The sequence below is a fragment of the Mustela erminea genome, chromosome 5 (assembly GCF_009829155.1).
Source record: "Mustela erminea isolate mMusErm1 chromosome 5, mMusErm1.Pri, whole genome shotgun sequence".
NCBI lineage: Eukaryota > Metazoa > Chordata > Mammalia > Carnivora > Mustelidae > Mustela > Mustela erminea.
This window is the reverse complement of record NC_045618.1, coordinates 52,969,982-52,984,392: the sequence shown is the minus strand read 5'-3', so window position 1 is coordinate 52,984,392 and position 14,411 is coordinate 52,969,982. Positions and strand designations below refer to the sequence as shown.

At 36.5% G+C, this 14,411-nt stretch overlaps 1 protein-coding gene across 1 annotated transcript; it reads left to right on the top strand.

Moving 5' to 3' along the window:
* Nucleotides 1-412: 412 nt before the first annotated feature.
* On the top strand, nucleotides 413-14,087 carry LOC116590109 (olfactory receptor 11H6-like). The gene is made up of 3 exons (XM_032341767.1): nucleotides 413-461; nucleotides 6,243-7,186; nucleotides 14,046-14,087. Exons 1-3 carry the CDS (start codon nucleotides 413-415, stop codon nucleotides 14,085-14,087), a joined length of 1,035 nt encoding a protein of 344 aa, XP_032197658.1.
* Nucleotides 14,088-14,411: the final 324 nt, after the last annotated feature.

Below are 14,411 nucleotides of genomic sequence, written 5' to 3'. Positions count from 1 at the left end.
AAAAAATTTTGTGAATTAAAGTAGGAAACGTGTTTGAATTTGAAACAAATTCCAGCATGCTGAGTGAGGAAATGCGGCCATTGTTTTATAAATTCGCTCTCTAGAGAGCCACTCCCCAAAGATGATCCTCACAGAAAATAAAAGGGCTTCCTATTTCAGTTGTTCATTTTGTTCTGTGTAGATCATGAGACTATGATTCTTTTCAACTGTCAAGTTTCCTGTTGCTTTGTCAGTTTATTTAAGCAAGAGATGTATAAGAGGGCGAGCCTGAAGAGGCCCATGACTGGTTTTGTAATGTTCTTCTCCTAAAAGGGTCTGCAATTCTGTGAATTCCCACAGCAGTGCATGGAACACTATTATATTTGTTCTTTTTCTGAGATCTGAGACTAGAGTTTTCACTGTGATATAGAAGATGGTGTTCAACCATACAGATTTCTATGATACCCATCTTGTATCTGCAGGTAAGGTAAAGCTCACATGACTCCAAGCCCCTCTTTGTCCCCCTTCCACCAGTCCTAGTTTTATATTCCACCAGTTAACATAAGAATTATAAAAATATTTTTTTCTTCAGGATCAAAGCCAGGCATTTTTTTAGAGCTTATAAGCAAATCTAACTTTAAAAATGTATTAGAACTCTTAAAGTAGTTTGCTAGTTCCCCATTTGAATTGCTCTGTGTAGGAGTCGGGGTCTATAGGTAGAGAAAATTCCAGTAAGTGAATGTGTTTCCAGTAAGTCAAAGGTTCCTTCAGTGAAACTCAAGTGATATATTGCCTATTGCCCTGCTAATTTCTGTTATTTGTAGAGGATAAGAAAGAAGGAAATTTTATTCATGTTTTGCAGAATTTAAGGATCAGCCTCTTTGAGCACAGTGAACTTTGCCATAGTTTTATGAATGATACATATTTAACTTTAATGTCTAGTAAGTAATTTGTTTTTTCTAAGCCTTGTTTAATGATGTTTTCTACTATGCAACATTCTACTTTCAAGGTATCTGTATTTTTTCTATTCTGTATTTTTAAGTTTTGGTACTCACATTCCTGTCCTTATTTCAATCTGCAAAATCTTTTCTATATGTTAAAGATGAGGATTTTTATGAATATCTTTAAGATTTATTTCCTCTCGAGGGATATCTAGGTGACTCAGTGGGTTAAACGGCTGCCCTTGACTCAGGTCATGATACCAGGGTTCTGGCATCCAGCCCTGAATCAGGCTCCCTGCTCAGCGGGGGGCCTCCTTCTCCCTCTGTCTCTCTGCCTGACATGCTGCCTGCCTGTGTGCTCTCTTTCTCCGACAAATAAATAAGTAAAATATTTTTAAATTTCCTTTTAAAGAAAGACAGTATTTTGCACATCAGTTTTTCAACTTGAAAATATTTGTAAAAATACATCCTCTCTCATTCCATAAATATATGTAATATGTATATATATATGTGTGTGTCCATATATAAAATGAAATATATTTAACTTTCAAACATATTCAGTTACACTGGACAAAGAGATTACAAAAAGAGAAGGTAAATACAAAGTTGGGGGAGGAGGCAAGAGAAAGAACTTGATTGACTAGAAAGCTAGATTCCAGGCAGTTGTTTTATGAAATCTGGAGAAGATGTAATCACATGTGAATAAATTATAGACATGGAAAGAATTGCAAAATATTCACACATACACACACATATGCATGCATGTACTCAGAAAAAAGCCAAATGAAACAAAGAAAAATAGGTAAACACTAAGATGTTTAGAGACATTTCCACACACACATAAAGAAATAGTAGAAATAATGAGGAAAAACACAAAGAGGGAAAACCCAAAGTTGATGGCAGAAGTATTAGGTGATTATTGAGGGTTTACATGGGCTGCAATTTTGTAACACTGTGCTACATACTAAATCCAGGGCATCAGTCTGGGTTCTTACCTGTGATTACTTTGGAATTTAAATGAAATTACTGTTTTAGAAAAATTCTTCCTAAGTATGAGTCTGTTACTTTTCAAATTTCAAAGTTTGTTTTTAAGAAAAACCTTAAAAGTATATAATTCCTTTAAAGACTATGAATATATGTGAATTCATGATTAAGACTTTAGTACTATGGATTAATTTATTTTTCTTCTTTATTTGCTCTTAATTTCCAAACTGTCCTATTTTATAGTTTATTTTTGCCAACTTTATTGAGGTATAATTGACAAATAAAAATTTTATGTATTAAGGGTACAATGATATGATTTGATATGCATCATAAAATGATGGCCACAGTCAAACTAATTAACCAAACTAATTATCCATCACCTCTTGTAGTACTTTTACTTTGCTTCAGTTACAAGATAAGTAAGTTCTACAGATCTCATGTACAGCATGGTAGCAATAGTTAATAATAATAATGTGTATAATTGAAATCTGCTATGTCCTCACAGCATTATTTACAGTTTAACATGCAACTATCTATGCAATTCCAAACCCAAACCAAACCAAAGCAAAATATATAATCTTTTCATTTTATTTATAGATAGATGTAATTTTTTGCAAATTAGTGGTTTTCAAACTTGATGATTTCAGGACCCCTCTAAATCTTAAAACTCATCAAATACCCCAAAGTGGTTTTGTTCATATGAGTTATAGCTATTCATATTTACCATTTAGAAATTAAAACAAAAAATAAAGTTTGTACTAAATTCCTTTTAAAGTGGCAATAATAAAGTAATCAGATTACCATAAAGGTCAATTCAAAGATAATTGCTTTTGTCAACATAACAAAAATTTATGGAAAGTGTTGTGTTTTTAAATATTTTAATAAATTTCTATAATGTTTACTTAAGAGAAAACAGTAGGATGTTGTTTGGTTTGAATCACCAAACATTTGTTGTGAGATCAAACATTTTGGCAGGAGATCACCCATCATGCAGTCTAGAAAACTCCATTCAGTAATCAAGAAAAAATAAGAGTGAATAAAGCAAATGATATCTTAGCATTATTATGAAATTACTTTTGACCTTAATGCCCTGAAACATCTTCAGAGACCATCAGGAGTTCCTGACCATACTATGAAAACCACTATTTTCTAGACATAACTTTTGAGTCTTTGTTCTTTCCACATAAAACACCTGAGAGTTGAAGACGTACCCTCCTTACCAATCATATGGCATTGAAGAACCTCACTGCATACTGTCCTTACTCGCTCATATTTAAATTAATGATGATGATAACACTGATTGTTAGACAACCAACTTAAAGAAAATATCCTCCATAGTATTTGTTATTAGAGCAGAAATTTTTAAAATTGCATTTCCTTTCTATAGGAAGAATTGTGAATAGGAAACATATCATTTTCTTGGGCTGTCTTTGTTGACAAAAATTCAATGATTGTGATCTCTTTGACGTTCTGTGCAGCATCCTAAGTACTGAAATGCAGTGAACATTTTTAAAAAAACCCATATACATGTAATATTTTTTAAAGACTTTATTTATTTATTTGACAGACAGAGATGACAAGCAGGTAGAGAAGCAGGCAGGGAGATTGGAAGGTAAGCAGGCTCCCCACTGAGCAGAGAGCCTGATGCGGGGCTCAATCCCAGAACCCTGGGAACATGACCAGAGACAAAGGCAGAGGCTTTAACCCACTGAGCCACCCAGGCGTCCCTACATGTAATATTTTTAAGAGTATATTTTTACTATTTTTACTGAAGGGAGCAATTGATATTTAAAAACTTTCTTTTTCAGGTCTAATACTTTTATTTTTTTATTATGCTCAATTAGCCAAAAGATACTACATCATTAGTTTTTGTGTAGTGTTCAATGATTCATCAGTTGCATATAATACCCAGTGCTCATCACATCATGTACCCTCCTTGATGTACCACCTCCCTTCTATTACCCTCAGTTTCTTTCCCAGAGTCCAAAGTCTCTCATGGTTTGTCTCCCTCTCTGATTTCTTCCCATTCAGTTTTCCCTCCTTTCTTCTGCGGTCCTCTGCAGTATTCCTTATGTTCCACATATGAGTGAAACCATATGATAATTGTCTTTCTCTGTATGAATTATTTCACTTAACATAATCCCCTCCAGTCCCATCCATGTCGGTGTAAATGATGGGTATTCATCCTTTCTGGTGGCAGAGTAATATTCCATTGTATATATGGACCACATCCTCTTTTTTTTTTTTAATTTTTTATAAACATATATTTTTATCCCCAGGGGTACAGGTCTGTGAATCGCCAGGTTTACACACTTCACAGCACTCACCAAAGCACATACCCTCCCCAATGTCCATAACCCCACCCCCCTTCTCCCAATCCCCCCTCCCCCCAGCAACCCTCAGTTTGTTTTATGAGATTAAGAGTCACTTATGGTTTATCTCCCTCCCAATCCCATCTTGTTTCATTTATTCTTCTCCAACCCCCTTAAGCCCCCATGTTGCATCACCACTTCCTCATATCAGGGAGATCATATGATAGTTGTCTTTCTCTGATTGACTTATTTCGCTAAGCATGATACGTTCTAGTTCCATCCACGTTGTCGCAAATGGCAAGATTTCATTTCTTTTGATGGCTGCATAATATTCCATTGTGTATATATACCACATCTTCTTTATCCATTCATCTGTTGATGGACATCTAGGTTCTTTCCATAGTTTGGCTATTGTGGACATTGTTGCTATAAACATTCGGGTGCACATGCCCCTTCAGATCACTACGTTTGTATCTTTAGGGTAAATACCCAGTAGTGTAATTGCTGGGTCATAGGGCAGTTCTATTTTCAACATTTTGAGGAACCTCCATGCTGTTTTCCAGAGTGGTTGCACCAGCTTGCATTCCCACCAACAGTGGAGGAGGGTTCCCCTTTCTCCGCATTCTTGCCAGCATCTGTCATTTCCTGACTTGTTAATTTTAGCCATTCTGACTGGTGTGAGGTGATATCTCATTGTGGTTTTGATTTGTATTTCCCTGATGCCGAGTGATATGGAGCACTTTTTCATGTGTCTGTTGGCCATCTGGATATCTTCTTTGCAGAAATGTCTGTTCATGTCCTCTGCCCATCTCTTGATTGAATTATTTGTTATTTGGGTATTGAGTTTGCTAAGTTCTTGATAGATTTTGGACACTAGCCCTTTATCTGATATGTCGCTTGCAAATATCTTCTCCCATTCTGTCAGTTGTCTTTTGATTTTGTTAACTGTTTCCTTTGCTGTGCAAAAGCTTTTGATCTTGATAAAATCCCAATAGTTCATTTTTGCCCTTGCTTCCCTTGCCTTTGGCAATGTTCCTAGGAAGATGTTGCTGCAGCTGAGGTCAAAGAGGTTGCTGCCTGTGTTCTCCTCAAGGATTTTGATGGATTCCTTTCTCACATTAAGGTCCTTCATCCATTTTGAGTCTATTTTTGTGTGTGGTGTAAGGAAATTGGACCACATCTTCTTTATCCATTCATCTGTTGAAGGACAACTTGGCTCCTTCCAGTTTGGCTATTGTGGACATTGCTGCTATGAACATGGGGTGCTGGTGCCCCTTCTTTTTACTTATGTATCTTTGGGGTAAATATGTAATAGTGCAATTACTGTGTTGTAGTGTAGCTCTATTTTTAACATTTAAGGAACTTCCATACTGTTTTCCAGAGTGGCTATACCAGCTTGCATTTCCACCAACAGTGTAAGATGGTACCCCTTTCCCCACATCCATGTCAACAACTTTTTGCTTCCTGTCTGTTAATTTTTTAATTTCTTACTTTAATGTTGACTTATAATATATTCTAAAATAAATATGAGTATTGTCCATAACCTAACAATAAAATTATTTATTAATTAATAAAACATTAATTATATTGCATATAGTACTTAACAAATTGGATATTGTCTTCAAATCCACTTGACATTTTTCTCTCACAAATAGAACAAAGATTATAGAATATTATTATCTTAATATCTTCATATGTTAAAAATGCTGAGTTATCTCTTAGCTGTATTAATTCAGTCTGTATTCATTAAATGCTTGACCAAACTTTGTAGATCTCTGAATATAGAATTGCTTATTGTCAATACCAAAAATTTTGATTGTAACGCTCAGGATGACAGGCAAGTATCTGTTCACTTTATATTTGTTATATCTAGAATAGGACTATGAATAGTTAGAAATGATTAAGATATATGAGTTATAATATTATTTTATTGACATGCAGAGTGGTGTAATCATAATCAATATATTTGCCTTAATAAGTAATACTAAAAGGCCGTTTATCTTATGGAAATTTGTTGTTTCTACAGCATTACAAACAAATGAATATTCAAACATAAATAATTGCTCTAGCTCTGTGAGTGAATTCATTCTTTTGGGCTTCTCTTATACCTGTGAAATTCAGGTTTTCCTCTTTTCAATCTTCTCTGGGACTTATATTCTGACACTAACTGGAAATCTGTGCATTATCTGTGCTGTGAGATGGAACCATCGACTTCAAACTCCAATGTACATCCTGTTGGCCAATTTTTCTTTCCTGGAGATCTGGTTTATCACCTCCATTGTCCCTAATATGCTGGCCAACTTACTCTCTGAGACCAGCACCATCTCCTTCTATGGCTGCTTCCTCCAATCCTACTTCTTCTTCTCCATGGGTGCCACTGAGACCTTCTTCTTGTCTGCCATGGCCTTTGACAGATACCTTGCTATCTGCAGGCCCCTGCACTACCCCACTGTCATGACTGTTCAGCGCTGCATCAGAATAGGAGCTGGGTGCTGGGTGTGTGGCTTCCTATACTTCCTCTTGCCTATGAACCTCATCTTTCAACTCCCATTTTGTTGTTCCAAGAAGATTGATCACTTCCTGTGTGACCCAGATATCCTTATAAAACTGTCCTGTGTGCCAGCTCACGCCACTGAGATCATCTGTGCCATCTACAACTCAGTAATCATTTTCTCCACCTTCCTTTTTATTACCAGCACCTATATCCTGGTGATTAGAGCTGTGCTGAGGGTCCCCTCAGTAGAAGGTCAGCATAAGGCCTTCTCCACATGTGGCTCCCATCTGGCTGTGGTGTCCCTGTTCTATGGCTCTATCATGGTCATATATGTAAGCCCAACAGCAGGCAATCCAGCTGAGATACAGAAGATTCTGAGTTTGTCCTATTCTGTTTTAACTCCTCTTTTCAACCCCTTGATCTATAGTTTCCGAAATAAGGAGATGAAGGTAGCTCTGAGAAAATTATTCAGGATTGTGAGATTTAGTCAGAGGCATGGAAGAAATCTTTGAAGTACTTTTGTTCACAACTAAAAAAATGTATGTGAATAAATAATTAAAAGCTTGATATTCAGTTGTATAAATGGAATTAAAAATTTTGGGGTTGAGGAACATTCATTGTAATAGAATGTTTATAAACTGTATCCATCTCTTCATTTTTATTATTACGGAAAATTATTAATAGTAAAATCTTTCAAATTCAAATAAAAATTAAAAAAATCACTAATCTTTCTGATCCTTAGATTTAATACTAGTTAAAATTTTGCTGCTAATATCACACACACATGCTACATGCAGTCAATCTGACCTTTATTGTTAAAATTTTCTCAAATGAGTCAAAAGTTATGTATGCTGAATTTAGATGATGAACATTTGTCATGTGTCTATTAGCCATTTGTATGTCTTCTTTGGAGAAGTGTCTGTTCATATCTTCTGCCCATTTTTTGATGGGCATATATATATATATATATATATTTTTTTTTTTTTTGATTATCTGTTTTGTGTGTGTTGAGTGAAGGAGTTCTTTATAGATCTTGGATATCAGCCCTTTGTTTGTAATGTCATTTGCGAATATCTTCTCCCATTCCATGGGTTGCCTCTTTGTTTTGTTGACTGTTTCCTTTGCTGTGCAGAAGTTTTTGATCTTGATAAAGTCCCAAAAGTTCATTTTTTGTTTTGTTTCCTTTGCCTTTGGAAACATATCTTGAAAGAATTTGCTGTGGCCATTGTCAAAGTGGTTATGCCTAAGTTCTCGTCTAGGATTTTGATAGATTCCTGCCTCACATTGAGGTATTTTATCCATTTTTTAAAGATTGTATTTATTTATTTGACAGACAGAGATCACAAGTAGGCAGAGAGGCAGGCAGAGAGAGAGATATGGAAGCCGGCTCCCTGCTGAGCAGAAAGCCCAATGTGGGACTGAATCCCAGGACCCTAGGATCATGACCTGAGCCAAAGGCAGAGGCTTTAACCCACTGAGCCACTCAGGTACCCTATTTTATCCATTTAAATTTAATCTTTGTATATGGTATAAGAGGATGGTTGAGTTTCATTCTTCTACACATAGCTGTCCAATTTTCCCAGAAAAATTGATTGAAGAGATGGTCTTTTTTCCACTGTATATTTTTTCCTGCTTTGTCGAAGATTATTTGACCATAGAGTTTCAGGTCCATACCTGGGCTCTATATTCTGTTCCACTGGTCTATGTGTCTGTTTTTGTGCCAGTACCATGCTGTCTTGGTGATCACAGCTTCGTAGTAAAGCTTGAATTGAGATTTTTGTTTTTTCTTTTTCAACATTTCATTAACAATTTTGGATCTTCTCTGATTCCATACAAATTTTAGGATTATTTGTTCCAGCTCTTTGAAAAATGTCAGTGGAATTTTGATCAGGCTGGCATTGAAAGTATAGGTTTCTCTAAGCAGTATAGACATTTTAACAATGTCTATTCTTCCAATCCATGAGCATGGAAAGCTCTTCCATCTTTTTGTGTCTTCTTCAATTTATTTCATGAGTGTTCTGTAGTTCTTCAAGTACAGATTCTTCACCTCTTTGGTTAGGTTTCTTCCCAAGTATCTTATGGTTCTTGGTGTGATAGTAAATGGAATCGACTCTCTAATTTCCCTTTCTATATTTTCATTGTTATTGTATGAGAAAGCAACTGATTTCTGTACATTGATTTTTAATCCTGCCACATTACTTCATTTCTGGATGAGTTCTAGTAGTTTGGGGATAGAGTCTTTCTTAGACCACAATGCTTTGAAACTGGAACTCAACCACAAGAAAAAGTTTGGAAGGAATTCAAATAATTGGAAATTAAAAACCACCCTGCTTAAGAATGTTTGGATCAACCAGGAAATCAATGAGAATGAAAATACTTTGGTCCAAAATTTAAGGGATATGGCAAAGGCAGTCTTAAGGTAGAAATGCATAGCCATCCAACCCTCCCTCAAAAAAAAAAATTAAAAATCCAGAATAAACCAGCTCTCTTTACACCTTTAAGAACTGGAGAATCAACAACAAATTAAGCCAACCCCACACACAAGAAGGGAAATAATCAAGATTAGAGCAGAGATCAATGAGACAGAGACAAGAGGTACAGTAGAATACATCAATGAAACTAGAAGCTGGCTTTTTGAAAGAATCAATAAGATCAATAAACCATTGACCAAACTAATCCAAAAGAAAAGATATAGGACCCAAATTAATAAAATTATGAATGAAAAGAGAGAGATCAAAACTAATGTCAAGGAAATAGAAACAGTCATCAGAAATTATTATCAACACTTATATGCCAGTAAATTGAGCAACCTAGATGAAATGGATGCATTCCTGGAAACCTATAACTTTCAAAACTGAATCAGGAAGAAATTGACAACCTGAATAGATCAATATCCAGTAACAAAATTAAAGCAGTGATCATAAAACCTCCCCAAAAACAAGAACCCAGGACCTGATGGATTCCCTGGGGAATTCTACCAAACATTCAAAGAAGAGATAATATCTATTCTCCTGAAGCTGTTTCAAAAAATAGAAACAGAAGGAAAACTTCCAGAATCTTTTTATGAAACCAGCATTACCCTGAACCCCAAACCAGGCAAAGACCTCACCAAAAATAAGAATTCAGACTAATATCCCAGATGAATATGGATGCCAAGATTCTCAACAAGATACTCGCCAATAGGATCCAACAGTACATTAGAAAGATTATCCACCATGACCAGGTAGGATTTCTCCATGGGATGCAAGGGTGGTTCAACATTTGCAAATCAATCAATGTGATAGAACAAATCAATAAGAGAAGTGTGAAGAACCACATGGTCCTCTCAATTGATGCAGAAAAAACATTTGACAAGATACAGCATCCATTCCTGATTAAAACGATTCAAAGTATAGGGATAGAGGAAACATTCCTGAACTTCATAAAATCTATCTGTGAAAAACCCTCAGCAAATATCATCCTCCATGGGGAAATACTGACAGCCTCCCCTTTAAGATCTGGAACATGACAAGGATGTCTATTCTAGCCACTCTTGTTCAACATAGCACTAGAAGTCCTAGCAACAGCAATCAGACAATAAAAAGAAATAAAAGGTATTCAGATTGGCAAAAAAGAAGTCAAACTCTCTGTCTTTGTAGATGACATGATACTTTATATATGTGCTGAATTTAGAAAACAACATTTAAGTGTTAATTCTTGTGTCAATACTAAAAACAGGACAAGATATAGTCTTATGAAAGGTGATTCCTCATTGATCATAATTACATGTCTTCCCACTGTCTCACCAGGTTTTAGTGAAACTACCCTGAATATTTAGATCCAGATGGTTGCCAATGCAATTGCCAATGCAATTTTTCCTTTATATATTTACTTCTAAGAATTTATTTTTCAAAGATTTTGTTGATTCATTTGACAGAAATCACAGGTAGGCAGGGAGGCAAGCAGAGAGAGAGGGGGAAGCAGGCTCCCTACTAAGCAGAGAACCTGATGTGGGGCCTCTATCCCAGGACCCTGGGATCATGACCTGAGCCGAAGACAGAGGCTTTAACCCCCTGAGCCACCCAGGCACCCTCTAAGAATTGTTTTTGAAAAGAGCTTTATTTAGGATGAACCATGCTTTTCCTTTTCCTGATATGCCTATTTTTGCCTACTGTAAGTTAGGGTGTAATGACTAGTAGCTGTCAGGTACTGCTATAGTTGCTGGAATTACTAGATATACCTTTACTCACAGTCTCAAGAACACTATATCACGTACTCTCAACTAGAATTTTCCTTATCCTACAAAGAAAGCCTGTATGCAGTAACTCTCCCTTCTCTCAAATTCTTGCAACCACTGTCCATTTTACTTACCTAATCTGGACATCATATAAATGAAATCCTACAATATGTGGCATTTTGTGACTGGCTTTTTTCTTTCCCTTCAAATAATGTTTATAAGGTTCATTTATGTCACAGCATGTATCTACTTTGTTTCTTTTCTTGGCTGTATGGCATTCTATCTTTTGGATATAAAGCATTTTCCTTATCTATTCAACAGTTGGACATTTGAGTAGTTTCTGTTCTGTGCCTATTATTAGTAATGCTGCTGTGAACAGTCATGATCTTTATTTGAACCTTTTTCACTTCCATAGGGTATATCCCTGTGAGTAGAACTGTTGGATCATAAGTTAACTGTAAATTGAACATTTTGAGGAACTGTCAGACTATTTTCCAAAGAGACTACAACATTTTTATATCATACTCACAATGTACATAATGTGGATTTCAACTTTCTCTGTATTTTCACCAATATTTGTTATTTTTTTGCTTTTTTGACTTGAGTCATCCTGGTAGGTGTGAAATGTTCTCTTTTCATTTTCATTAACATTTCCCTTAATGTTACTCGCCTTTGTTTCATGTGCTTATTTTGGCCATTTGTTTGTCTTCTTTCAGGAAATGTATATTCAAATCCTTTGAGCACTGCTTTGTGTTATTTGTCTTTTTATTGTTGAATTGTAGAAAGTATTATTAACATATTTTAGACATAAGTCCCTTACCAGATATGTAATCTGCAATTACTTTCTCCTAATCTGTAGACTTTTTACTTTCTTGAATATATCCTTTGAAGTTTTGACTTTTTTGTAGTTTTTAAATATATATATATGTACATACATATATATATATTTTAGATTTTTTAAAAATTTATTTATTTGACAGACTGAGATGACGAGTAGGCAGAGAGGCAGGCAGAGAGAGAGAGGAAGAGAAGCAGGCTCCCTGCTGAGCAGAGAGCCTTATGCGAGGCTTGATCCCAGGACCTTGAGATCGTGACCTGAGCCGAAGGCAGAGGCTCAACCCACTGAGCCACCGAGGTACCCTGTAAATATATTTTTAAATTTATTTTTATTTGAACTCAAGTTAGTTTTGCAGTTCTTGTTGGTAAACTTGGTCTTGGCTGGATGTTCTTGCTGATTTTCTGGGGGAGGGGCCTGTTGCATTGATTCTCAAATGTCTTTGCCTAAGGTGGAATTGCACTGCCCTTGCCAGGGGCCAGGCTAAGTAATCTGCTCAGGTTTGCTCTCAGTAGCTTTTGTTTCCTGCAATCTTTCCCCCCAGCTTTAGAGCATTGAAATGAAAATGACAGCCTCCCAATCTCTGGCCCCAGAGGACCTGAGAGTTTGGGTCGCCACTGGTCAGTGAGCCCTCAGAATAAAGCAGTCACTCCTATCTCTCTGGTCTTTGGCTGCACTCTGTGTGATCAAGCCTTGTATCTCTGGCACATGGCCCTATTTGGAGTCTTGGTACCCACCAGATTCCTGCAGTGCACTCCCACACCACTCCTTCTGGGGAGGAAAGGGAGTCTCCAATCTCCCTGGACCTGATACTTGTTAAGTCCCTGCTCAAAGAGCAGTGGCCTCACTGTGTCACGGATCACAGTTTATGGCATCCCTGAGTTGAGATCCCACTCTTCAGCTCACTCTTTGAAGCCAGTATTCCTGCTCCAATACCTGGAAGCTCTGCCACGTTCAGGCACCCCTGGCCTTTCTGTGACCCTGAGGATTCTGAGACCATACTGTCCTAGCTAGGGTTTCACCCCCTGCTCAGCCACCAGAATGATGTCATTCAGTGCAGCAGACTTCTAAAAGGTCTGATTTAGTGCTCCTCTGCTCTATCACCTCATCCCCATCCCCTGAAATCTATCTACTACTGCTGGAGATTTCTCAACATTTCCCAGAGCAGGCAAGAAGAGCCTCTTTAGAAAGAAACAAAACAGCAAAGCACACATAGCACACATCAGAGACATTCGCTGAAGCGCCAGTTCCTGGACACTATATGATCTCTTCTTTTTATGGCCACTATTCTCAGGATCAGAAAACATAACAGGTTTTTCTAACACAGAGAGGAAGGCAGAGACTTAGACAAAATGCCGAAATGGAAACTTTCATCCGAATGAAATAGTAAGATAAGGTCATGGCCAGAGATCTCAGTGAAACAGATATAACATGCTGGATGGAGAATTTAAAGCAACAATCATAAGGACACTCACTGGGCTTGAGAAAAAAATTCTAAGAGTTATGGGAGGGCCTTACTGTAGAGATAAAAATAATTAAGGAACAGGAATAAAAAGTGGAAAAAATGAGATTGGAAACAGGCTTGATGCAATGAACACAAGGCTGGAAGAAGCAGAGGAATGAATAAATGATATCACTTCTATATAAAGTACAAAAGAATGGACAATAATAAAGCTGAACAAAAGAGAGAAAGAATTATAGAACACAAAAACAGACTTAGGGAACTCAGTGACTCCATCAAATACAGTAACATTTGTATTCTAGGAGTCTCAGAGGAAGAAGAGGGAGGAAAGGGGGCAGAAAATTTATTTGAAGAAATAATAGCTTGAAACTTCCCTAATCTGGGAAAGGAAACAGACTTCCAGATTTAGGAGGCACAGGAGCTCCATCAAAATTAGCAAAAGCAGGCCAACACCAAGTCATGTTGTTAAATTTGAAAAATACAGTGATAAAAACATCTTAAAACCAGCGAGACAAAAGAAGTCCCTAACTTACAAGAGAAGACCCATAAAGCTAGCTGGAGATTTCTCAAAAGAAACTTGGCAAGCCAGAAGAATGTGGCATGACATTTTCAAAGTGCTGAGTGGGAAAAATATGTAGTCAAGAATACTCTATCCAGCAAGACCATCATTCTGTCATTCAGAAAAGGAGAGATAAGTAATATTCCAAACAAACAAAAAACTAAAGGAGTTCATGACCACCAAGCCACCCCTGTAAAAATTATTAATGGGAACTCTTCAAGTGGAAAGGAAAGATCAAAGTCACAAAGACCAGGAAGAAACAGAAAATCTCCAGAAACAGTAACAGAACAATAAAATGGAACTAAATACATTTCTACCAATAATTAATGGGACTAAATGTTCTAATCAAAAATGTAATAAAAAAATAAGTTCCATCTATGTGGTGCCTTTAAAAATCTAATTTTAGATGTGAAGACACCTACAGAAGGAAAGTGAGGTGATGAAGAAATTTTTGTAATGTGAATGGATGTCAAAAGAAAGCAGGAGTAGCAATACTAATATCAGACAAACGAGACTTTAAATCAAAGACTGCATATATGGCATGAAGAAGGGCAATGTATCATAATAAAGGGGACTATCCCAAAAGAGGATCTATCAATAGTAAATATTTATGCCCCGAACATGGGTGC

Coding starts and splice junctions, on each gene's coding strand:
- LOC116590109 (XM_032341767.1), top strand. CDS start 413: ATGGTGTTCAACCATACAGATTTCTATGATACCCATCTTGTATCTGCA. Junction 462..6,242: donor TACCCATCTTGTATCTGCAG/GTAAGGTAAAGC, acceptor TTGTTTCTACAG/CATTACAAACAAATGAATAT. Junction 7,187..14,045: donor TGAGAAAATTATTCAGGATT/GTGAGATTTAGT, acceptor AGGAAGAAACAG/AAAATCTCCAGAAACAGTAA.